The 25,717-nt window shown below is 44.2% G+C and overlaps 2 protein-coding genes across 3 annotated transcripts in view; both read right to left on the bottom strand.

Moving 5' to 3' along the window:
* Window positions 1-8: 8 nt before the first annotated feature.
* On the bottom strand, window positions 9-21,658 carry LOC140576731 (protein-glutamine gamma-glutamyltransferase K-like). Of its 2 annotated transcripts, none has more exons than XM_072696293.1 (14): window positions 21,574-21,658; window positions 9,564-9,823; window positions 8,971-9,162; window positions 8,513-8,764; window positions 7,879-7,997; window positions 6,957-7,064; window positions 6,617-6,794; window positions 5,511-5,649; window positions 4,853-5,045; window positions 3,832-3,985; window positions 2,985-3,269; window positions 2,732-2,892; window positions 1,494-1,630; window positions 9-975 (listed from the first exon to the last, which is right to left on the bottom strand). In XM_072696293.1, exons 2-14 carry the CDS (start codon window positions 9,820-9,822, stop codon window positions 831-833), a joined length of 2,322 nt encoding a protein of 773 aa, XP_072552394.1. In that variant the 5' UTR covers window position 9,823; window positions 21,574-21,658; the 3' UTR covers window positions 9-830. The 2 variants fall into 2 exon arrangements, with proteins under 2 accessions (XP_072552394.1, XP_072552393.1); XM_072696292.1 differs by lacking the exon at window positions 21,574-21,658 and adding an exon at window positions 15,593-15,676.
* Window positions 21,659-21,725: 67 nt separating this feature from the next.
* Window positions 21,726-25,717, bottom strand: part of rabggta (Rab geranylgeranyltransferase subunit alpha) — a 9,059-nt gene continuing 5,067 nt past the window's right edge. The window contains exons 10-17 of the mRNA XM_072696294.1: window positions 25,714-25,717; window positions 25,575-25,626; window positions 25,339-25,427; window positions 25,127-25,215; window positions 24,679-24,795; window positions 24,478-24,591; window positions 23,309-23,396; window positions 21,726-22,188 (exon numbers count right to left, since the gene is read on the bottom strand). The exon at window positions 25,714-25,717 is cut by the window's right edge and continues 102 nt beyond it. Coding sequence (XP_072552395.1) covers window positions 22,040-22,188; window positions 23,309-23,396; window positions 24,478-24,591; window positions 24,679-24,795; window positions 25,127-25,215; window positions 25,339-25,427; window positions 25,575-25,626; window positions 25,714-25,717 — 702 coding nt within the window. The 3' untranslated portion in view covers window positions 21,726-22,039. The remainder of the gene's footprint in view (window positions 22,189-23,308; window positions 23,397-24,477; window positions 24,592-24,678; window positions 24,796-25,126; window positions 25,216-25,338; window positions 25,428-25,574; window positions 25,627-25,713) is intronic.

Raw genomic sequence — 25,717 nt, 5'->3', positions numbered from 1 at the left:
ACATGAAATATTTAGTTTTGATTTATTTGCATAAATAACAAATCAGTTAACAGTGTTAAAAACAGATAAATAGGATAAATAAACATTAAAATCATTGAGCTAGCACATATACAATCTTCTGTTAATAGTACATCAGGACATTCTGTAGTTGCTACATGTTCTAACCAGCTTGACGAGGCTGATAGGTTCAGTTATATCCTTCATGGGAAGGTTTTTTTTGTTTGTTTGTTTTTAGTAAATTAGCTTTGCTACTTGTTGCTACTGCAAAATGTTTACATTATTAATGTAATTATTCATTGCAGTGATAAATGGTGTGCAATGGTAAATTGTAAAGAAAACCTACAGACTCATTTCTTTACAGTGGTGTTGAATGGATCCAGACTTTCCATGTTTACCCAAATTTACCTTACCACTTACCACTACTTTTTAAGCCAAATCCTGATTGATAAAAGATCATAAATCAGCATTTCAGGCACTGTAATAGAATAGGTTCCTGTCACGTAGCCTTTCAGACGTCTGGTTCCATTCACCACCACTGTAAGCAAATCTTTCTTAGTAAGTTTCTCTAGAACTGAGCGCTCCACACCAAATCGCTCGGCATGACCGAGTTTACATCGTTACCATTTAATTATGCAGAACGTTTGAACAAGCAGTGGAGTTCCCCTTTAAAATGTGCTTTCAGGTGGCTAACAGACGGCTCAGTCTAGTGTAGGTTAATGGAGGGAAGCCAGCGCTGTCCCGCTCCTCTGGTCTCATTTCCCTGTTGCTGTGGCCCGGGCATAACACGAGCCGGTTCATTCCACAGGATGAGTTTGAGTCCTGGTGTGTTCTCACTTCTCCTTGACCTCAATGTCAGCAACCCCGTGAACCTGTGTGAGCTGCTGACAGTCCAGAGAAGCGAGAAGTTTCCGTGGGCCGGCCAGCGTGGGAATGAACTTCTCCGTCATACTGACTGTAGCGTAACTGGCCACGTCACTGAGAGAGAGAGGGAGAGGTAGTGCAAACGTCAGATACAGATACGCTATGTTGACAAAAGTATTGGGACACCTGCTTGATCATTTTTTCTTACTGCTTTTGTTGGATTATCTGTCTCTACTGTACAGGGAAGAAGGCTTTCTGCTAGATTTTGAAGGAGCATTGCTGTGAGGATTTGATTTCTCGCATTCAGCGACAAGAGCAATAGTGAAGTCAGGATGTTGGAGGATCACAATCCCACCTCATCCATCATTCCAGAGAACGCTGCTTCTCCACAGCTCAGATGCTGCTTGGGGGCTTTATACCCCTCTAGCCCTCTTCAGAGAATCCTATTCTATTTGCAGTACTTTTCTACAAGGACTAGACAAGCTGTGTGTGTGTTTGCACATCTGTCTCAGCACTGGGATGCATCCTAAAGTTGCTGACCGCATTCATTAGAAAGAGTGTCCACAAACTTTTGGCATAAAAAAACTGTGGAATTTAAAGGAGATTCACGCAAGAGTGCAGCTAGCTCATACCCGTAGGAGATCTCTCTGACGTTCTGCAGGCCCAGACCCTCAATGCGGAACCTGACGTTCTTCAGAATGCGTGGCAGGGGGTTCTTAAACGTGAATTTAGCGGTCATCTCCTTCCCCACCACAGCGCCCCCTATGGGCTGTAAGGCAGAATCACATGTACAACAATGAATTTACCGACCAGGTCAGCTTGGTCCAGTAACAGCAGATAGTACAAAGCAATGTCTCCTCAACACCCCCTTACCTCACCCCCAGCCCCCCAACGCCCCCCCTAACTCCACCCCCATCTTCTAAACACCCCCTACTCCACCCCATCTCCTCAACGCCCCCTACTCCACCCCATCTTCTAAACGCCCCCTACTCCACCCCATCTCCTCAACGCCCCCTACTCCACCCCATCTTCTAAACGCCCCCCCCACTCCACCCCATCTCCTCAACGCCCCCCCCACTCCATCTTAACACTCCCTTACTCCACCCCATCTCCTCAACGCCCCCTTAATCCACTCCACCCCATCTCCTCAACGCCCCCCCACTCCACCTCATCTCCTCAACGCCCCCTTACTCCACCCCATCTCCTCAACGCCCCCCCACTCCACCCCATCTTCTCAACGCCCCCTTAATCCACTCCACCCCATCACCTCAACGCCCCTTACTCCACTCCATCTCCTCAATGCCCCTTACTCCACTCCATCTCCTCAACACCCCCTTACTCCACCCCATCTCCTCAATGCCCCCTTACTCCACCCCATCTCCTCAATGCCCCCTTACTCCACCCCCAGCCCCTCAACGCCCCCCCCACTCCACCCCATCTCCTCAACGCCCCCCCCACTCCATCTTAACGCCCCCCCACTCCACCCCATCACCTCAACGCCCCCCCACTCCACCTCATCTCCTCAACGCCCCCTTACTCCACCCCATCTCCTCAACGCCCCCCCACTCCACCCCATCTTCTCAACGCCCCCTTAATCCACTCCACTCCATCTCCTCAATTCCCCTTACTCCACTCCATCTCCTCAACACCCCCTTACTCCACTCCATCTCCTCAACGCCCCCTTACTCCACCCCATCTCCTCAACACTCCCTTACTCCACTCCCGTCTCCTAAGTGTCCCCTTATGCCACCCCTTCTCCTTAACACCCCTTTACTCCACCCCATCTCCTCCACACACCCTAACTCCACCCTCATCTCCTCAACGTTAAGGGGGAAGAGAGCGAGAGCATGTTAGTCAGTGAAGGACTCACAGTGATGATAATGTCTGGAGTGCGCAGTCGGAAGTTGAACTGGGTGGCCAGGACCTGGTTGGTCTCAGTGACCCGTCCAGACAGGGTGAGCATCAGTGCCGCCTGGTCCACCAGCTGGTCCTTATAGTGAGAGTACTGAAGAGTCCACTCCAGTGTCTGGACTGTAGACGGGTAAAGAGAGGGACTCTTAATCTACAGACACTGAACAGTGACCTATAGGCCCTGATAGTAGTTACTAATGCCCGATTCTCACCTTCGTTGGGACTGAGCTCTACCAGCATGTCGTCTTTCTTCACGGTAGCCTTGTGCACTCCAGTGTAGTACATCACTGCCACCTGACTGTGGAGGACCGTACTGCGCTGCTCTGAGCTGGTGTTTTTGAGGATGATGGACAGCTCCACATCTTCGCCCATCCGTGGCCCCTGGCCTGCCATACTGACCTCAATGGTGACGTCCTTGGCGATTGCAGCTGAGTAGGTGTCCGGCTTGGAGCCGTAGCGAGAGGCGGTTTCCACGGCGATGCGCTCCTCTTCGGACCCTAGGGGACATGATGGACAGGTTAGGGGTACAGTGTGTATAGTATGTGTGCGTGTGCGTATACACACACACACATATGAATATATGAATATACACTATATGCCCAAATGTTTGTGGACACCGCTTCTAAGGAATGCTTTTAGGTACTTGAAGTTGCGCCCATTGCCAACACAGATATGTAAATGCACACACACACACATAGCATGTTGACTAGTGCCCAGCATTGAGCTGTGGAGCAGTGGGAACTGTGTTCTCTGCAATAATGGTTGATTCTCTATTCAATACATTTGTGATCATCATCCAACATCCTGACCACACTTTGTCATTGTCGCTGAATGCAATCAAATCCTCACAGCAATGCTCCTCCAAAATCTAGTAGAAAGCCTTCTTCCCTGGACAGTAGAGACAGATACTCTAACTAAAGAAGGATACGCTCTTTTCTTAATACCCTCGATTTCAGAAGACGCACTGCAGGTGCAGCAGGTGTCCCAATACTTTTGTCCATTCAGTGTATGTAGTATACATAGAAATGTGTGTTTGTGTGTATCCGTTTGTGATCCTACCTTCTGGGTGTTTGTAGAGGTTTGTGATGTCCTCTCTTTCGTCAGAGCCCACAGCCTTGGTGCTGATTGAGCGTCCCACCACATTCTTCTCACAGTAGATCTGAGAGAAAGTGCCATTAGCATTCCTCTGCCAGTAGATCTTATCACTGTTTACCTGCACAACACAAACACACAATTAGTATTACTATTACTCGATTATTACACCTCCTAAAAAACATAATAATAATAATAATAAAATATATAACATATTATTTTATTAATAATAATAATATATTATTATTATTATTATCATTATTATTGTTGTTGTTATTATTATATAAAACAGGGATGCTGCTTATTTGGAACTAGTAATGCTTGGGGCCTTCTGTGAGAGTGTGAGAAAGTCCAAAAGAGAGACAGATGGGGGGACAGGGAGTCTCAGCCTGCGGGACAGAAGAACGGGTTTGGCAGACTCGACAAACACAGAAAGGACACAGTGGTTCAGGGTGTTCGCATGAAGGAATGTACAGCAGCCAGAACAACAAGCAGGGATACAAGATCAGACCTGCAGATTAAACAGGGTACAGAAAAAAAATCGCTCAGTTCATCAGCTCCCATCAGACCCTCCAATCAGAGAAGATCAGACAGGAGAGGAAGAGTAACTGTGTAATTATCTAAGCAACAGAAGCCTGTCAGCTTATAAACGCTTCATTACAGCCTGTACACGCCACTTTAACAGAGCTCAGTCAGTGGACACTTTCTGACCACAGAACAGCTCTCGGTTGCATATTTTGGGGAGGTGGTCCTACTCTCACTTCCCAATAAGGGAGCCAGTGCGTGGATGTGCAAGAGAAGTGTTCCTAATAAAGTGTCCTGTAAGTGGAAGTGCAAGAGAAGTGTTCCTAATAAAGTGGCCAGTGAGTGCAAGTGCAAGAGAGGTGTTTCCAATAAAGGGGCCAGTGAGTGCATGTGCAAGAGAGGTGTTTCCAATAAAGTGGCCACACTTTCAGTGTATTTGATACAGGCCCAGTAGTAGACTGACCTCAGCGAAGACGAAGGGTGCGTCATACTTGAGGTAAACCTGTCCGTTCCGAACGGCGGACACTGAGGCCGGGCCACAGCGGAATGAGCCCTGACTGGTCTCCTGAGGAGTGGCGTCCACCACCTGCCATCCACCCATGCCGGCCGGCAGGTCGGGGCGAGACATCCAGCAGTCGTTCCACACATGGAAATTCCTTGGAAGAGAGAGAGGAGAGAGAGTCAACAAAGGGATTGCAAGAAGAAGAGGTGTTTCTAATAAAGTGGCCAGCGAATGGAAGTACAAGGTCAGTGTTTCCAAAAAAGTGGCCAGTGAGTGGAAGCACAACTGAGGTGTTTCTAATAAAGTGGCCTGTAAGAGGAAGTGCAAGTGAGGTGCTTCTAATAAAGTGGCCAGTGAGTAGAAGAACACGGTCAATGTTTCTAATAAAGTGGCCAGTGGGTAGAAGTACAAGTGAGGTGTTTCTAATAAAGTGGCCAGTGGGTAGAAGTACAAGTGAGGTCTTTCTAATAAAGTGGCCAGTGAATAGAAGAACATGGTCAATGTTTCTAATAAAGTGGCCAGTGAGTAGAAGAACACGCTCAATGTTTCTAATAAAGTTGTGTGTGTTTGTGTGTGTGTGTGTGTGTGTGTGTGTGTGTGTGTGAATTTGTAGGCCTACCAGACAGAGTCAACGTTCATCTCCTCGATTGGCTCCATATTTTCATCCAAATAAACATCGGTCGTCAAGGAAATGTCGGTATCATGAGCGGAGCTGAAGTTGGTAACACTGCGGGTGGGGATACCTAAACACCTGAGCACTGAAAGAGAGAGAGAGATAGAAAGAGATCAGCTATGGCTTATAATGTTCATAACTTTAAGATTCATCTTAATCTTGCACATATATTCCATATATAGTGACATATTTACAGTATATTACAATAAATAGCCAAAAACATCAGAACATCTACAAAACATCTCCAAAACATCAGGCAGACTACATATAGGGTCCCAATAGGTTCATTAGAAGTCCACTTGTGGTTCATTTTAAGTCCACTAGTCCATATAAAGGAGGAAATATGCAAATATGGATGTACAAGGTCAGTGTTTCTAATAAAGTGGCCAGAAATTGGATGTACAAGGTCAGTGTTTCTAATAAAGTGGCCAGAAATTGGATGTACAAGGTCAGTGTTTCTAATAAAGTGGCCAGAAACTGGAAGTACAAGGTCAGTGTTTCTAATAAAGTGGCCAGAAATTGGATGTACAAGGTCAGTGTTTCTAATAAAGTGGCCAGAAACTGGAAGTACAAGGTCAGTGTTTCTAATAAAGTGGCCAGAAATTGGATGTACAAGGTCAGTGTTTCTAATAAAGTGGCCAGAAACTGGAAGTAGAAGGTCAGTGTTTCTAATAAAGTGGCCAGAAACTGGAAGTACAAGGTCAGTGTTTCTAATAAAGTGGCCAGAAATTGGATGTACAAGGTCAGTGTTTCTAATAAAGTGGCCAGAAATTGGATGTACAAGGTCAGTGTTTCTAATAAAGTGGCCAGCGAATGGAAGTACAAGGTCAGTGTTTCTAATAAAGTGGCCAGAAATTGGATGTACAAGGTCAGTGTTTCTAATAAAGTGGCCAGAAATTGGATGTACAAGGTCAGTGTTTCTAATAAAGTGGCCAGAAATTGGATGTACAAGGTCAGTGTTTCTAATAAAGTGGCCCGCGAATGGAAGTACAAGGTCAGTGTTTCTAATGTCTAATTACATAAACAGACACACACTCCTAGTGTTCTCCCACCTGAAGTAGTGACCCCCGAGAAGACCCAGCACTGTCCGTATTTGACCGGTGATCCTCCTTTTTTGTGGTACTGTTTCAGAATGTCCACACTGCCGCTCCAGGCTGTAGGAGACGTCCCGCCCACGTAATTCCCCGACCAGTTCCCCTCCAACACACCCTGATCATCGGGGGAGTTCACCTGACACGCAAAGACAAACAGGAAGAAACATGAATGCAGGTGTCCAAATACTTTTGTCCAAATCCATATAGTGTTTATCCAGGCTCCAGTTGATCATCTAACATGTCGCAGTATGAATATTCACGCACAGACTTCGGTTCTGAGCGCAAAGTGCACACTCACCATTGCAGACACCAGCCTGACTACGTTAACGGGGTCTCCCCAGCCAGACGTTGGGGTCCGGCTCTGCTCCAGGATGAACAGACAGGCGGCCAGAATCCCATCAGCAAACTGTCCACAACAGAGAGACAGGGAACAAATGATCTTAATGCCATTAGAGCACCAGCACTGTGTTTGCAGAACCATCTCCAAAGCTCTCCTTAGAGAAGCCCAGAGTTTAAGACAAATTCTGTAGACAAGTCTGTAGAAGTGTTGTCTGGTCCACTGTCCAGATGTCGGTGCGCCGTCCAGGCGTCACAAAGCACACACATTATAATGGATCTGCATTAAAAACATGGTTCTTCCAGGAACCAAAAGTGGTTCTCCTATGGCACTGCCCAAGGCACCTCTATTTTTAAGAGTGCAGCTTAGATACAGATGAACCAAGACTCAAAAGGGGACCACCGGTCCTCTGGTCCACACCAGGTAGCCAAACAAAAGCCAGAAATTGGACCTAACTAATGGATTGGCCATAATAAAGCATTCCTGATTCTTGGCTTATTCATACCCAGGCCCAAGCCTTAATGGGGCCCAAAGCAGATTTTCATTTGGGGGCCCCCCGTAGCACCACCTCAGCACCAGAGGCTTCATTATTACGTGGGGAGAGAGATATTGCGCAATACGCTGAGGCGCCCGGGCCTTTATCCACCACCATAGCGGGGTGTATCTGCATTTGCCCAACAGTGGCAGCAGCCAATTATGAAAATACATTAATATAGAAATCGGTTATACCTGAGTAATACCATTTCGTTTAATTATTCAATGTTATTTTTTAAATAGTTATTTTTTTAATATGATATCTAGGTGTTCTTGGGAGCCCCCTGGTGGACTTGGGCCCTAAGCAGCAGTGTAATTCCAGTATGCCTTGGGCTGGCTCTGTTCATACCTGTCCAAAGTTCCACGTTCTAGCTCCAATCTGACTGTCTGTTCCATAGTAGATCATCCCCACATCATTCAGAACATACTCGTTCCTCTCCTCCTCGCTGTCCAAATACACCGAGTCCTCTGAGAGAGAGAGAGAGAGAGAGAGAGAGAGAGGTACAGGACAGAGCACAACCATCTTGTTAGGCCATCTGTTCATCGTTCAGGGCTCAAAGCAGACCCATAGGAAACATGGGCCACCATAAAGAACCAAGAACCAAGTTGTGATGTTCTAGACGACTGGGTCAGAACATCTCCAAGGCTCACTGATGCTCATGGAGGCCCCGCCCACCTCACAACCTACAGGACTTAAAGGATCTGCCGCTATTGTTAGCCTTGGTGCCAGATACCACAGCAGGCCACCTTCAGAGTGGAGTCTTGTGGAGTCGATGGCTTAATCCTCTTACAATTACAGGTGCTTTACAAGGTTCTAAGGTATAACCACTTGTGTTTGTTGTGTGAAGAACCTCTAAAGAAGGTCTAAAGAACTTAGAACTTAACGGTTCTTCACACTCACACTCACGTCTGTATGACAAACATGGCTCTTCAAGGAACCAAAACGTGGTTCCTCTAAGGCTTTGAGGTCTTCCAGTGCTTACCTTCACACCAGGGGTTATACAGCATGTAGATGTCGTTGTCAGGGTTCCGGGTTGATGAGGCGGTCCCTTTGGGAGTCTGCGTGACCACAGTGAGGTCGTAGCGTCCAATCACAGCAGTGGGCAGGGAGCTGACCGACAGTTTGAGTTTGTTGCCCTTCTTGTCCGTTATTTTGGCCTCCCAGCGATCGTCCTGCAAGTCCTCGACCAAGGGAATAATCACTAGGGTGCCCTTCGATACAATTGGGGTGGGGCCTGCAACACAAATACAGTGTCAGAAAGCACATTGCTTTAGGTTTGGTGATGGCGTAGGCATGCAGTTAGCACAATGCTAATAGGTGTCCATAGGCTTCCATTACTTGTTTGTTACATTAGCCTCGTAGCTCCAGTGCAAGACTAAGGAAGTCGACTCCTGACACCAGACTACATTCAGGGTCACAAAATGAGGACTTAAAGCGTACCGATTCGGAGCTCCAGATGCACTTTGTCCGTTTTGGGATCAAAAGGTCGCGAGAGCTCTATCCACATCTGAAAGCTCTGACCCCGACGGATGATGAGGTTATCTCCATGGTAACGGTCCGTGTGGTGCTCCACGCGGTTCGGACCCGTTTTAGACTTCAGGAGGTCCACCGAACGCACCGATAACAAGAGCTCTGAGAGAGAGAGAGATTAATATACATTATTAACCAGAAGGTTGTTGGTTCAATCCCCTTGACCAGCAGGAGGTGAGGGCAGGGGGAGTGTAGATACAGCACTTTCTCTTCCCTCAACATTTACAGCTGAGGTGCCTTTTAGCAAAGCATCTAACCCCCAACTGTACCCTGGGCGCTCAGGTGACTGTCCACTGCACCAGGAGGGTGTGTGTTTACTGCCCCCTAATCACTAGGGTGTATGTGTTTGCTAAGCCTTGGGTTCCCTACGGATCGTCCACTCCACAATATATATATACTGAAAAACCTTGATTCCGAACTTCTGAACATTAATGTGACTAGTGTGTGGTTCAACTACATCTCCCAGGATGCACTGCAGTCAGCAGCACTTTTCCCAAACCTACCGTCCAGCTCAAGAGGTGCTGTGGGCGGTTTTTCCCCGCCCTCGTCCGTCACCCCTGTCACCACAGTGTCGGTGCCGTCGTGTTCATCGCTGTCCGTGCGGCAGCAGCAGGGGCAGAATTTTCGGAACCACCTTTTACACGCCCCCTCCTTTTTCACCTCGTCCCTCTCCACCGTCGTCTTCTCTGGCTCCTCCCAGCTCAACGTGACGTCTGGGAAGCGGCCCACCATGGAGCGATTCCTGGCCACTTCTGTAGGCATGCTGAGGAAGAGGAGGAGCAAGAAAAGATCAGGAGGATGAAGACGGTGCTTCGTAATCTGCCCACTGGTTTGAGGCATGCTGTTAGGCCTGTTAGGCCTATATTCCTATAATAGGGCCTGATACTCGGTAGCTACTATAAATAACTCGGTATAAACAATGACATTAATACATTGAGGAGATGGAAAATTGTAGAGTGGTCCACATATGGAAGGTTTAAGGGGTTAAAGGTGCCCTGGATTGGAAAACGGTACATGTCAGTGACATCCGACGGACCTTAAACTCTGTTGTTTCTTCCTTGAAAAGAAAATTCAGCAAAGACGAGCAGTAAAATGGTCCAATTCTAAATCCCCGAAAACTTTACACAACAGTCTAGACTACATTTACACCCCCAAATTCGACGGAAATCCAGCCCACTCCCGAAAGCCCTGCTAGCCGCAGCTAACACAGCCCCCCGGCTACTTTGTGACAACATAGCTAGCTAGTGTTACTAGCTGATATAATTTTTCGGAGGTAAACTTTGCCACGTTTATACATCGGTAACACCGCAGAGCAGCACATCACCTCCGTACTAGATCTGGAAAGGAAAACAGCCGGGAAAGTAAGCTCTTAACACTCATCCAGGGTCAGATCAGGGTCCTCAGCTAGCTAACCTCACGCCACAGGACAGGATAGCAGCACTATGCGCTACAACTCTGGAATAATAATAATTATTATTAATTATTTAAAAATGATGACCATCTTTTACAGAGTTACAGTGCTAAACACAAAGCTATGCTATGCTAGGTGGTAAATGAACAGGGTGGTAAATAGGCCTGTAAAACTGAATCTGAGCATTTTCCACCTCAAACTAAGTCCCACACTTACTGTTTATACAACTGATGATTGATATACATGTTAAAATACCCAATAAAGGCATTTTTGGAGCTGAAAATCACACAAACATTTACATAAACTGCCACAACACAACCTTCCTTAAACGTGGACAACTACAAACAATCGAGGACATTTGGACATTTGGACAAAATGGACCAAAATCATTTGTCTGCTTGTTGTGACGCCTGTTTTCTGATGTTGGCTTCATTAGACCCTCTTCCCTCTTTCTGTGCTCCTGTGTTAATCAGTCCTCTCAGACTCTCTGCATTGATCAGGTCCTGTCAGCTACTTGGACACTCCTGAGTCCCCAACCCACAATACTGCTCGCGTTCTTCCCTGTCCCTGTGTGTTACTACAGACACCAGTGTTAGGAAGGCCGGGCTGAGCAGGCTGTAGACAGAAGAGCAGCTGTTGGCTTCAGCACTAGAGTCTTACTCTGAAAGGCCTCGGACACAAGGCCCATGCTGGATGCAAATGCCTGGCCTCAGAACAGACGGTGTTAAGCACTTCGGGCGGCTTGGTGAAGTCTTCGGTGATAATGCTGAAGCCCAACCATTGCTAATGAGGATGCAACTCACAAGTAATCATAATTTACCCTGTTAATTATATATAATTTATATAATAAAAATAAATACATTTATTTAGGTAAGTATTATAAAAAAATATTGGGAGTTACTGGAACAATAGACAGATGCAGTCTGATAGAATGTATGTAAGCTATCATGTCTGACTATTCCAACAAGTGAACTATTGCTTATAAACAGTGACGATTATTATTGCTTATTTTAAAATTATATATTATAATACTTTAATTTTGCAGCATAAAATAAAATGTGACATTTTTGGATTTTAAAATTTTGGTTTTATCTAATTTCTGTAGCCTGTACTGAAGTACTTAAAGGGTAAGCTCCGCCCCTGTTTTATCTCATTTCTGTAGCTTGCATGATGTACTTAAAGGGTAAGCTCCGCCCCTGTTTTATCTAATTTCTGTAGCCTGTACTGAAGTACTTAAAGGGTAAGCTCCGCCCCTGTTTTATCTCATTTCTGTAGCTTGCATGATGTACTTAAAGGGTAAGCTCCACCCCTGTTTTATCCAATTTCTGTAGCTTGTTCTTAAGTACTTAGAAGGTAAGCTCCGCCCCTGTTTTAGCTCATTTCTGAAGCTTGCACTGAAATACTTAAAGGGTAAGCTCCACCCCTGTTTTAGTTAATACAATTTTAGAACATTTCTATTGGTCCAATGATTGTAAAAATGTAACGGCTATCTGGTGCACAAACCAAACAGCAAAACATTTAAAGAAACACTTTTTCACTACTGACCTCTCAGATTCTTCTCAGGTCTGTAAAGCCACAAATCTAGGATTAGCAATTGCCTAATATTTCATATATACATATATCTAAAATATTATAATGACTAATTACAGAAATAGCAGCACTGTTCAGACCTGGCTCTGTACTGAAGACTGAAGAATGAAAAGTATGTCATTGCATCCAGTTCAGGTGTGAGTGTACGCTAACACTGGAGTGGCCAAGAGCCAGTTTGGTTACAGTCTTCGTCTGTGGAATGCAGGGTTAAAGGTGTGGCCCAGTGCTAGGAATGATTGAAATAACCTTTAGAACAATTCAGATATCCATCGAAACCAGGACACAGCAGACTAGTGACTATCTGGTCCAGCAACACATGCAGGCGAACTGAGCTGACCTCCAGAGGCCTGTAAAGCTCCCACTTCCGGCCCTGCGGTCCTCAGTTTCACGTACTTGTGAGGACTGTGAGGCCGTAGGGTGTCCCTTTCTCATTTTGCTGGACAAAAGGGTGCTCATGAACACAGCCTGCTACACTGAGGTGAAGGCTGTAGCAATGAACAGCCTCCGTTACCTAAATATTTAGTGATACAGGCCAAGCCCGGTCAGCATGAAAGGGTCTGACTGAGCCACTATAGATGACTAGCCTAAATTAGCATAATAGGTAACTAGGTATTTTCGTGGGTACGGTACATGCATAGCCAGTATGTCATACAAGCCCGTCCCAAATGCACACTTCTAAACCTAGTGGCCTTCAGGTCTCTTGATTTTGTCGATGTCGTCATTGTGTGGACTTGTAGGAGGATGTCAGGGTTTTGGTCACCTTTCAGGAACTGGCCAGCTTGGCCACTTAGCTGGTATACTGATATTTTTCAATACATCCCATCTTATAATGGAATTTATTGACTGTATTGGAGTGTAGTAATCTGGATTGTCTATTAGGCCCAATGATGCCAGTTCATTTAGCAACATGTATTTAAGTAAAGGGAATAATCAGTTTGCACTCGAGTATTTAAGTACTTTTCTAAGTACATTAGAGCATATAAGTGAGAAATTTACTTTACGTCATATTTAGTCATTCAGGTATAGTTACTATTGCCTTTTTTGGGTTTATTTGGGGTTTATTTTGAGCTTTATGATGTTCTGTCGATTCAGCCGGACTGGGACAAAGTGTCAGTCTCCAGACACAAGTAAACTGGCATAGCAGACATTCCTCGACTGGAGAAAGATCTCCTGAGGGTTTAAGGGTGGGAGCCCAACCTCTCCACTCATCATGTGCCACTCATTCTGGTTCTCCACAGCTTGTGAGGGGTTCTGCGATTGCTCGATCGAGCATGGACACGTGCAACTGGTGCAGTCTGGGACAAATGCAGCCTTGTAGCCGTGGTCTTATGAGTTGCTAGAGGCTAACTTATGTTTGCTAAGTTACGTTACATCCAGGTTCCTAGTCCATATTCTACTGTCACCTGGGAATAGAGGCTAAACTGAAGTTGGGCATTACTTTGAGGCTAAAGGTCACAAATTAGCATTGTGCAAACCGCTTACGTGCCTCAAACCAAGGCAAACTGATGGTTATGTGGTTCTGCAACTCGAAAACCTTGATTCTCGAGTTTTATCCATACTCTACTAATCCGTTTTGACTAATAAGAGTGTGTCAAAAATGCCAGAAAGGCCAGAAACCACTTAAGCTTTAAGCCATAAGCTTCAGTATCTAGCTACATTAGCCCTGTAGCTGTAGGGCAAAGCTAAGGCCTAAAAATGGTGCAAATTTGATGAGCCTCAAAGGTTCAGTATTTAGCAAAAACAGCTAATCTTATGTCTTGTCTTGTCTCGTCTCAGACTTGTCCTTTTGTTGTGACTGTAGTCCCTGTTGCGTAAGACCCTCGTCTAAACTCTGCCTCATTGAGAAAGTGATAATACGGGTGTCATCTGGGGCTGTGATTTAACCGTGCAGTAGTGTGAAGAATAAAAGACCGTCCATCAAAACCAAGCTTTCCACTGAAGCGTTTCGTCCAACACCCATAACCCAAACACACACACGCACACACACACACACACACACACACACACACACACACACACACACACACACACACACTTTCTCTCTCACATGAACAGCCAGGTTAATCACAATACAGATCACTTAACGTTTACATAGGAAATTACATGAGCAGATACAGGTTGGCCGACTCCCAGTGTAGTGACCGTGAAGATACAAGCCAGTTCAGACAGACGTATCATAACATGGTTGTCATCTAAAATGAAGCTACATTACATTATTATACCCATAATACTATAAACTATATACTACTTAATATATCTATACACTACCGCTATACATCATATAGTTACGCTATCTGTAACTAGTGATTAAAAATGAAGGACAGAATACTAACTCCTGATATTCAGTCAATTACTCACATATCAATCAAATGAATAGGCTGATTATATAATACATACATATCGCCGCTGTCTGACAAAACCTTGTATCTCCAAAATGACTTCAAACCAATGTAATGAGTCATTCTGGAGCATTTCTATTGGTCCGTTCATGATGAACGTTTCATACAATGTAAAGAACAACTGCCTGGTTCCAACAAATTGCAGAGTAGATACTGAATAATTTGTAGTACATATTGGATCATTTATAGTAGGTGCTGAATAATTCATAGAAAATACTGAAATATTTATAGTGCATACTGGATAACATATAGGAGATACTCAATAATTCAAAGTAGATACTGAATAGTTCATAGTACATACTGGATAATTTACAGTAGTTACTAAATATTCCCTAGAGAATATTGAATTATTCATAGAGAATACTAAATAATTCATAGTACATACTGGATAATTTATAGTAGTTGCCGAAAATGTGTAGAAAATGCTGAAATATTTAAAGTACATACTGGATAACATATAGTAGTTACTCAATAATTCAAAGTAGATACTGAAATATTTATAGTACGTACTGGATAATTTAGAGTAGTTGCTGAATAATTAAAAGAAAATGATTAAATATTTATAGTACATACTGGAGAACATATAGTAGTTACTGGATCATTCATAGTACATACTGGATCGTGTATAGTAGTTACATGATACATAGTTAAATAATTGAGAGTAGATACTGAATAATTCATGGTGCATATTAGATACTTCATAGTAGTTACGGAAAACTTTATAGTAGTTACTGCAAAATCAGTTGTAGACACTGAAAAAAAAGTGCATAGTGGATACTAATTATTTTATAGTACATACTGGATAATTCATTAGTTACTGGATCATTTAATTTTATAAGGTACTAATTAATTGTAGATACAGAATTATTTATAGTAGATTCCAGTAATTGCATAGTAGATACAGAATAGTTCATATCAGTTAATGGATCATTTCTAGTACGTACTAAATAATGTGTAGCAGATGCTGACTGAGCATTCAGGGCAGATACTGATTCATAGTATTCATAGTTTATAACTGATATTAAATAATGCATACACTTAATAGATAATACACCTAAGATTAATATCTAATCCTAAACTCCTAATCTGGCGTAAAGTTAAGACTATAAGGAATGTCCCAAAGCAGACTTACTTGGTTGTAGTCTCTGTGTCGGAGTGTACTTGCTGTGTGCGTGTGTGTGTGTGTGTGTGTGTGTGTGTGTGTGTTTCTTCTTGCCGTCTGTTCTGAGTCTAAGTCTCCCACACGCCTGTTTTTAAACCACCCAGCCAGCTCCACCCTCTACAGGTTCTCACAGGCTGGTTCGGAGTGTACGCACTGGAAGATTTATGAATGATGTGTGTGTGTGTGTGTGTGTGTGTGTGTGTGATGAAACTTTTCAGAGCGAGACTAATTTACTATGAATTTCAATAGTCAAGCTGGATTATGCTGATCTGGTGATGGTTGATTGGCTGGGCAAGTACTACCACACTACATCCAATTAGATGCTGCTTTCAAGTGGTTCTGGTCTTATCGGGGGACTGTATGAGGCAATGGGCGCTGTAGGGGGGGCCTGGGGGGAAGGGGGAGGGGTGCTTGAAGTTAGGATGATTCTAAGGGTCTGTGGCTGACAGGGGACCAGTGATGTGTAATATCATGTGGGGCCCAGTGGAATATCTTTTCATGGACCAAAAACTACAGAAGCCGACCTCAGACACTAGATGTGTCTTGGCTGATCAACTACATTTTGGCTGAGGGGGGAATTGTGCAAGTTAGTTAGCTATGCAGCAGGTAGTGGGTGTATGTACAGCTCCAGGAGCCTGGGGTTGTGGGTTCAGTCCCGTCTGTGATTGATAGATTTTCAGTATGTGAGCCAGACAAGCTCTCATTGGCTGTAAACGAAGGTTGACCTGATGGACAGGTGCTGTGGAGCTCCATGCTGGATTCCATTTGGCCTAACATTTTTGACATTTGCATGTCAGCCTCTAATTCACCCACTAAGACTCAAATGCTGTTAATCAGGCCCTTGTTCCGAGCTGTGCCCCGTCTGTAATAGCAGCACCCTCTGGACAGGAACGTAGACTATCTATCTATCTATTAAAAGCTTTTCATGTCCAGCGTCCTCTAGACATGTGAGTCCTTTCTCCACTTTTCCAGTAAAACCACAAAGCAACAAGAGGGGAGTTGTTTACTCGATGCTTTCGCTGCTTCGCTTACTCAGAAATTCCACATTACCCAGAAGGCTGAACTGTTCTGGTTTTAATTAATCAGACTTACGAAGAGTTCAGGTTTGATGCAGTAAACAAGCCGTTTCTTTATTATCATTTTGGGCAAATGTGAAATTGTGGAATTCTGTAAGTTTTCAGCTTGACCCGAGTGAGGCCGCTGGTCCCCCAGATGTGTAGTATATAAGGTACCTGTCCAAGAATTTAAAGCCCTGACAACGCTGTTTAAAATGCTGACAAGAGTTATGACATAACTGAATTATGGGATCACGCCCAAATCTCCTCCTCCTGGCCTCATATACCCTGACTTCTCAGTTCATCCCTGTGTCGAACAAAGGCTGCACCCACCTCTACCCCATCTCCTCCCGTTCTTCTGTCTTCTCAGCACACCAACAGGGGGGTTCGGCTTCACATGCAAACCATAGGAAACTGACCCACGCGTTCCATCTCAGGTTGTGGTCCGCACTAGCAAATTTAGTTTTACTTTAAAAGATACACTATGGCACCAATGTCATATTACTCAATATATTATATGTTAAGACCTTAACATATTATCTTGTGACCTCAATATATTAGCATAGGGCCTCAATACATTATCTTGTGGCCTCAGTATCTGAACTTAAGGCCTAAATATATTATGTTGTGGCCTCTATTTATTATCTTGTGGTCTCAATATATTATCTTGTAGTCTCAATAAATTATCTTGTAGTCTCAATAAATTATCTTGTGGCCTCAGTATCTGAACTTAAGGCCTTAATACATTATGTTGTGGCCTCTATTTATTATCTTGTGGTCTCAATATATTATCTTGTAGTCTCAATAAATTATCTTGTGGCCTCAATATCTGATCTCAAGGCCTTAATATATTATGTTGTGGCCTCTATTTATTATCTTGTGGTCTCAATATATTATCTTGTAGTCTCAATAAATTATCTTGTGGCCTCAGTATCTGAACTTAAGGCCTTAATATATTATGTTGTGGCCTCTATTTATTATCTTGTGGTCTCAATATATTATCTTGTAGTCTCAATAAATTATCTTGTGGCCTCAATATCTGATCTCAAGGCCTTAATATATTATGTTGTGGCCTCTATTTATTATCTTGTGGTCTCAATATATTATCTTGTAGTCTCAATAAATTATCTTGTGGCCTCAATATCTGATCTCAAGGCCTTAATATATTATGTTGTGGCCTCTATTTATTATCTTGTGGTCTCAATATATTATCTTGTAGTCTCAATAAATTATCTTGTGGCCTCAGTATCTGAACTTAAGGCCTTAATATATTATGTTGTGGCCTCTATTTATTATCTTGTGGCCTCAGTATCTGAACCCAAGGCATTAATATGTTATCTCGTGGCCTCAATAAATTACCATAGTGCCTCAATACTTTGTGGTGTGGCCTTAATAAAGTATCTTACGACCTCAATATCTGAAGTCAAGGCCTCAATAAATTATCTTACGACCTCAATATCTGAACTCAAGGCCTTAATATATTATCTTGAGGCCTCTATATATATTATCTTGTGGTCTCAATATATTATCATAGGACCTCAATACATTTTGTTGTGGACTCAATAAATTATCTTGTGGCCTTTTTACATTATCTTGTGCATGAGAAATCTGAACCCAAGGTCTTAATATACTGTTATGTGACCATATTATAATATTTCTTGGTCTTTTTTTACTATCTTGTGGCCTCTGTGTATTATGTTATGATATTTTTTACTGTGTTGTAGCCTCTATTTATTATCTTGCGGCCTTATTATATATATATTTTATTGGTATTATGTCAGGGTCTCATTATACTGTCTTGTGGCCTCAATAACATTATCTTATGGCCTCATTATACTACCCTGTAGCCCCAATATATTAATTTCTGGCCTCATTTTAATTATCTTTTGGCCTCAATATATAAATTAATTGCCAATGTATAGTAATCTTTGGCCTATTATTTGTGGTAATGTCTTTTTCCCCTTCTACATGAGTCTGAACAAAGTGAAATGTCATGACTAATCAGACAGATGAATTGTTTCCACCTGTATTTCATCACTACTGTCATGATTGCTCATGTCAGCAAGGAATGGAGACACACACTCTCTCTCACACAGTGTTTACTATGTCAGGACGGCAGAAGAAGGAGATTGAGAGGTGAGGAGGAGAGGTGGAGAGGCGTGGCTCCCCGGACGCAGTGTTCCATTGCGCACTGCTGCTCTGTCATCACTCTTTCTCATAAATGCTCAGGAATCATAAAGCTGAGGAATGTTCCCCTCTGTACAGACAAGCTGCACAGCTCAGCGCCACAGCAACACCACTGCAGCTTGGCAATAGTTCCCCTCAATTGGTGTCTCAATGATGGTGGTGGAGAGTGCGGTCTAACACCGACTGCCATAGGTGTTCAAATGGGCTGAGATCATGTGACTGTGAAGGCCATAAGTTTAAGATTCATGATCTATCTTGTAGCCTTGTTATAGTATCTCATGGCCTCACTATGTTATCTCATGGCTTCAATAAAATATCTTGTGGCCTTGTTATACTATCTCATGGCCTCAATATATTATTCTGTGGCCCTGTTATACTGTCTTGTGGCCTTGTTATGCTACATCATGGCCTCATTATATTATCTTGTGGCATCAATGTATTATCTCATGGCCTTATTATAGTATCTTGTGGCCTCAATATATATTTTTTATGCCCCTGTTATACTATCTCAGGGCCTCATTATATTATCTTGTGGCCTCATATATTATCTCATAGCCACATTATATTATTTTGTGGCCCTGTTATACGGTCTTGTGGCCTCATTATATTATCTTGTGGCCTCAATATATTATTTTGTGGCCCTGTTATACTGTCTTGTGGCTTTGTTCTACTATCTCATTGCCTCATTATATTATCTTTTGGCTTCAATGTATTATCTCAGGGCCTCATTATATTATTTTTTGTGGCCTCAATGTATTATCTTATGACCTCAATATAATATCTTGTGGCCTCAGTATATTATTTTGTGGCCCTGTTATACTGTCTTGTGGCCTTGTTATGCTACCTCATGGCCTTAATATATGATCTTGTGGCCTCCTTATAATAACTGTGGCCTCAGTATATTATTTTGTGGCCCTGTTATACTGTCTTGTGGCCTTATTATATTATCTCATGGCTTCAATGTATTACCTCATGGCCTCATATTATCTTGTGCCCACACTATGTCATTTTGTGGCCTCATTATATTATCTTTTATCACATTTATTAAATATTGTTAAGTTATTACAGATAGATACAGAAGATAATGAGATATGAATTATTCCTCTTTCTTGCAAACAAAATAAGAGGCTTGTCCTGGGTGGGGCACCATGTCACTTGCTGCCCCAATACGTTCAGTCGTATGTGCACACACACAGGGTGCAGACAAAGGTGATCTCAGCAGACACTCTCACTGATTGTGTAATTTGTGAAGCACTTGTCAAACTAAACCACTTCTGTTTGGTTCTCGTTCTAACGTCACCCAGGAGTTACAACAGCCGGTCCACCTCAGCTGAAGGTTCAGGAGAATCTGTCCGGTTCAGTGATTCAACACCACTAAATCACACCCAGAAACTACAACAGCGTACAACTCTGACACGCCTGAGCCCAGTGTTTTCCTTTCCGGAACAGGTGAAGACGTGTTCCAGAGTGACTCGAGCGCTCGCTTTTACTTTTGCAGAGCCGAATAACGATGTTTATTGTTCTTCTGAGGAATTCATTTGCAAATGCCAAGGGTGTGGAAGCTCCAAACAGCGCAGGGTCATGAGGCATGAGGTCCAGAAAGGAAAGCTCATGTGAACATTCCTTCAGCAGAAGGCAACGTTTCCACCGTTTCCACTGGCTGTAAGCGAAAGGGGCTCACAGATCACAGTGCGAAACCCTCGAATTGTACAGGATATATTAAGATGCTAAGGTTGCCATGGTACTTCAGGCTGTTTCTAGGTTGACTGCTATGGTATTTTAGTAGGTTGCTATGGCATTTCAAGCGTTTGCCCCTTGTGTCACAGGTACTTGCTAGGGTGTTGCCAAGTGGTTGCCATGGTACTGTTATATGGTTGGTTGGGTGTTACTAGCGTGTTTGTATCATCGTGACATCAGAAGGGTGCACTAACCTTTTTTTTGGTCTTAGACGAAACTTCTACCCCCTAAACTTCCTTCAAGGGCTTTTAAATAAGATAGTCAAGTAGTTCAAAGGAGGCTGTTGTGAGTCGCACAGGTGATGGTTGCCATAGCAACAGCTCTGGGCAGGTATGGGCAATGTTAGGATGCGCTTTAAGATCTTCAATGGGCAATAAAACCAATATGACATCATTCCTCAGATAATCAAAACCTGGCGAAGGCTTTAGCGACGTCATCCTGGCCACAAGTGTTCAAACACAGCCGAGCTGACTAAGCCAAGGCCGCCGCACCCAGACAGAGATACTGTAATTTGCACTCCCCCGAATATTACAGTCCGTTACAGTACTTGAGGATTTGCTTCTGTAGTTGGAGCTACGAGGCTAACGTAGCTAAGCAATAATGGAGGCTCATTAGCGCTGAGCTACAAAACACTAAACATGTCCTGGCTGACTGCCTAAATCTGGGGTCAGCTTGGTTTATCACCAGGTTGTTGCTTATGGTAGGGGGCTCATTTTAGCCACATGTGCTTGCACTGGGTAGTCGGACCAAAATCTGATCGCTGTGTAGGACGGAATATGCAAATTGGCTTAGTGAGCAGCAACTATTACTGGTGTTTGGGTTGTCCTGGGAGGAGTTTCGGCTGTTGGATGTTTTTACACTGTTATAAGATCTGGCTCTAATGCGCACTTTAGATCAGACCACCTCCTGATGCGGTCAGAGTGATTGGATTTGGATCAGGTTGAAATGCGTCCTGGGTGCGTTTACACTTACGCTTTTTCATGAGGCCTTATCCAGATAGAAGACGCATGAAGTGACCCGGTGTGAACGGGGTCTGAAATACCCTCGAATTCAGTGGAGAACTGGCTGTTTTACGACCTCAGTTAAAGCGAAAATCCTGAGACACAAATAAACACAGAAGGAAATGCATTAGATTCTCTTTTTATTTGCATGCAGTTAGCATTTCTGATCCTTCAACACTAAAACAAACATATTTACACACAGACACACACAGACACACACTCGGATGTTCTGAAGTCTCTTGAGTCCAGTGCAGGTGTACAGTACTAAAACCAGTGTTATTTCTGATGGGTTTCCACATTGGGAATACACACACTCAAAATGACAACAATGCATCCACCCACACACACACACACACTCACACACACTCACACACACTCACACACACTCACACACACTCACACTTTCACTCTCACTCTATTGATGTCAAATAGTGCTATCAAAGCAAAAGGTCAGTAATTGACGGCAGCAGTTGGGCCAGTTCTGCCTGGATGTTGGCAGTTTTGGTCACAGGGTTGCCACGGAGATCCAGTCTGGTGAGCTTGGGGCAGGAGGCCAGTGGCTCCAGATCAGAGAGCTTGGAGATTTCTGAGTTCAGAGTTAAGAACAATAGTTTACGTGACCAGCGTTCTTAATTTTATGCCAGCAGTACCTTCACAAAGAGCTCAAAATTTACAGGAGGAAAAAAAACTGTCTGAACTTTCAATAGAAGTCAATGTAAAAAGATTTTAATACAAGCCATTGTGGAGCATTTCTATTGGTCCGTTCTGCATGAGATTTGGACACAACGCAAAGAACAACTGCCAGATTCACATTATGTCAAAAATGGAGATACAAGGGGGGGTTTCCAAGGACAGCGACGAGATGCACTGATGGTCTTTCTTAGTTGAGGGCTGCTGAGGTCATTTATTTCCTGGTCATGGCAACAATACTGACCCTGCAGACCTGATCCCACCCTAATAACCTGATAAATGTGGGTGATCCACCAACACATGTTTGGGGTCTGAAGTTTGCTGCTTGGGCTTCTGCACTACAGCTACAAGGCTGGATGTCCAGTTCAGACCCACTGGCTAGGACTCCTGCATGATGTCCCACGATGCTTCCTCCATGTAGAATGAAGCCCCACCACTTCTTTTCTAACGTCTGCTAATGCAAAATCAATGAACAGCTCAACACGCTTGGAGGAGAACACCAACTACCAGAGCTACATCAACTACTACATCAGCTAACAGACACCCACACTGCTTAGCATCGCACTGATGAGTGATGTGGAAGAGGGAGGGCCATCCTATCTACCCTAGAGAAAGCTGCGACTTGCCGATCTTAAGCCAACTATGTAATAAAGCCACTACCAGGATAAACTAGCTGCACTATAAGCTTGATTTACTTGTTAGCGAAATTAGCCTCTGACCTCCAAATGTGCACCAAGAGCTGGTGTGGTCCAAGCTTTTGTTCCAGCAAGCGATTAACAGACCTGACTCAACTTATCCTAGTCTTACTTGTGGTATTTTATGACCAGCCTGTCCAGCCTAGGTATGTATTGCATGATCCATGTGGTAACCCAGGCTCAGTGTGGTGAGGTGTGTATAGACAAACAACCTTGCATGCGATGCCTCGGTGTCACAATGAAAAGGGAGTGAAAGGCATTCCACAGGTGTTAGAGGAGCAGCAGAGATGGAGCAGGAGTGGGCTGTTGCATAAAGGATACGGTTGTTTTTTAAAGACACTTCCTCTAGTTTGGGCAGATGGTACAGTCCCTCCAGATTCCCGATGGCATTATCATCAGCTTCCAAAACCTGTGTGTGTAGGACAGAGAGAGAGAGAGAGAGAGAGACACATATAATACCCAGCAGTGCTCTTAGAACTACTGCACACATTGTAAAGACATGGATTCAGACCAGTTATAGAGAGTCTGTGAACAACAACAACTACCAGTGTGTAATTACTGCACATCGCAAGTGGCCTATAGCCTGTTGGGCCTTGTCTGAATAAGTTGGCAAGGGGCCCAAAGCCTATTGGCACAAGTTGGTGAGGGGTCTATAACCCTGTTGGGCCTGGTTAGCACAAGTGGCTTATTGCATGTAGGGCCTGGTTGGCACAAGTGGCTTATGGCATACTGGGCTTGGTTGGAACAAGTAGAAAAGGGCTCTATAGGCTGCTGGGTCTGGTTGGAACAAGCTGGCAAGGGACCTATTGGGCCTATAGACTGTTGGGCCTGGTTGGCCCATGTGTCCTGTAGTCTGTTGGGCCTGGTTGGAACAAGCTGGTGAGGGGGTCTATAACCCTGTTGGGCCTGGGTAGCACAAGTGGCCTATTGCCTGTTGGGCTGGTTGGAACAAGTGACTTATGGCCCACTGGGCTTGGTTGGAACAAGCTGGCAAGGGGCCTATTGGGCCTGGTTGGCATAAGCTGGAAAGAGACCTTGATTGACAAGTGGGTTATGGGCTACTGGGCTTGGTTGAAACAAGTAGACATGGGCCCTATAGGGTGTTGGACCTGGTTGGAACAGGCTTGCAAGATACACAAGTCGGAAAGGGGCCTACTGTGCCTTGTTGGTATAAAATGGAAAGGGACCTTGGTTGGCAAGTGGCTTATGGCCTACTGGGCTTGGTAAGAACAAGTAGGCAAGGGCCTATAGACTGTTAGGCCTAGTTAAAACAAGTTGGCAAGGGGCCTATTGGGCCTGGCTGGCACAAGTTGGAAAAGGAGCCAATTGGGCCTGGTTGACATATAATGGAAAAGGTCCTTGGTTGTTAAGTGGCTCATAGCCTGCTGGGCCTGGTTGAAACCAGCTCTCAAATGGCTTATAGCCTGTTGTCCCTGACCTAATGGGTCTAGAGCCTGTATAGCACAGCTATCCACAAATGTGAACTTTACCTCCAGGCAGTGCAGCATGGCAAACTGGGGTGGCAGCCTCACGAGTTGATTGGAGGACAGATTGATGTGAGTGACCAAAAGCAGCTGATCCAGGTGGCAAAGGGTGCTCAGGGTCTTTCGGGGAAAGTAGAGAGGAGACAATTAAACCGGTCGTCTTGCACAAAGCATCAACAGCCATGCTGGATGTGCAGCGTAACGTACCTTGTCAGAAAGACTGAAGACCCGCACCTCTGCGTACTCCATCTTCAGTATAGTGTTCTCAATCATAAACTTACTGCAGAGATCACTGTAGTAGAAGCTACGCATGGGGTCCACGTCCTGAAAGAGAGAGAGAGAGAGAGTCATTACAGTTACAGTCACTGTCTGCTTCACCGTTACTACTTCTCAACGCTAACTGCAAGTTCCGATCATCACCCATAACATTAAAACCACCTCCCTAGTATTGTTTAGATCCTCCTTATGACACAACAACAGTCAAGCACTGACTGCTCGCCTGCTGTCTGATCCCTGGAAGATCCCAAGCCTTGACACCGGTGCCACTGTACCTAGATGTTTAGTATTATTCACTGTGGTCTTAATGTTATGGCTAATCTGCGTGTGTTACACAGTGGAGTGTGTGACGTTAGTTGCCAGTAGGAGGTTTATTAACCTTCAGTGTTTGGAAATAAGCGAGAGTCTCCTTCTCATGGCCCAAAGGATCCAGCGCCCTCATCAGGAGGATAATGGTCAACAGACACCCTGAAAGACCAGCGAGAAACAGACAGACAGACAGACAGACAGACAATACAGTAAGATAAAAAGGTCAAGTGTGGCACACTTCCATAAATACACACACACCCACACACACACACCCCGACTCACATTTGTTTTGAGGCTCCAGCTCCAGGAGCTGAGTGCACGACTGGAGCTCAGACTGTAGAACTGAGGTCTTCTCAACGGACAGTTCACTCCTGTCACACACACACACACACACACACACACACACACACACACACACACACACACACACACACACACACAAAAAAGTAGTCATTGGCACATTCACAAATTTGCTTTCACAAATGCATGTACACACATCTAAACACACACATTCATACCTGAAGAGCTCCTGGTCCGTCGCAGAGTCCCTGCACCAGCTCTCCAGCCGACCTGAACACAGAGGAAGTTGGAGATATGAGACGTCCAGGCTAACAGAAACCACCAAGCACCAGTAAGTCCGACCGGACCATCACCCACCTGT

This window comes from Salminus brasiliensis, chromosome 14, assembly GCF_030463535.1.
Source record: "Salminus brasiliensis chromosome 14, fSalBra1.hap2, whole genome shotgun sequence".
NCBI lineage: Eukaryota > Metazoa > Chordata > Actinopteri > Characiformes > Bryconidae > Salminus > Salminus brasiliensis.
This window is presented reverse-complemented; position numbering and strand designations above follow the sequence as displayed.

Bases quoted from the DNA above. Each gene is read 5' to 3' on its own strand.
- LOC140576731 (XM_072696293.1), bottom strand. From the start codon at position 9,822: ATGCCTACAGAAGTGGCCAGGAATCGCTCCATGGTGGGCCGCTTCCCA. The intron at 9,163-9,563 runs GTAGGTTTGGGA...TCTCTCTCTCAG, and splicing joins AGCACCTCTTGAGCTGGACG to AGCTCTTGTTATCGGTGCGT. The intron at 8,765-8,970 runs GTACGCTTTAAG...TTTGTGTTGCAG, and splicing joins GCATCTGGAGCTCCGAATCG to GCCCCACCCCAATTGTATCG.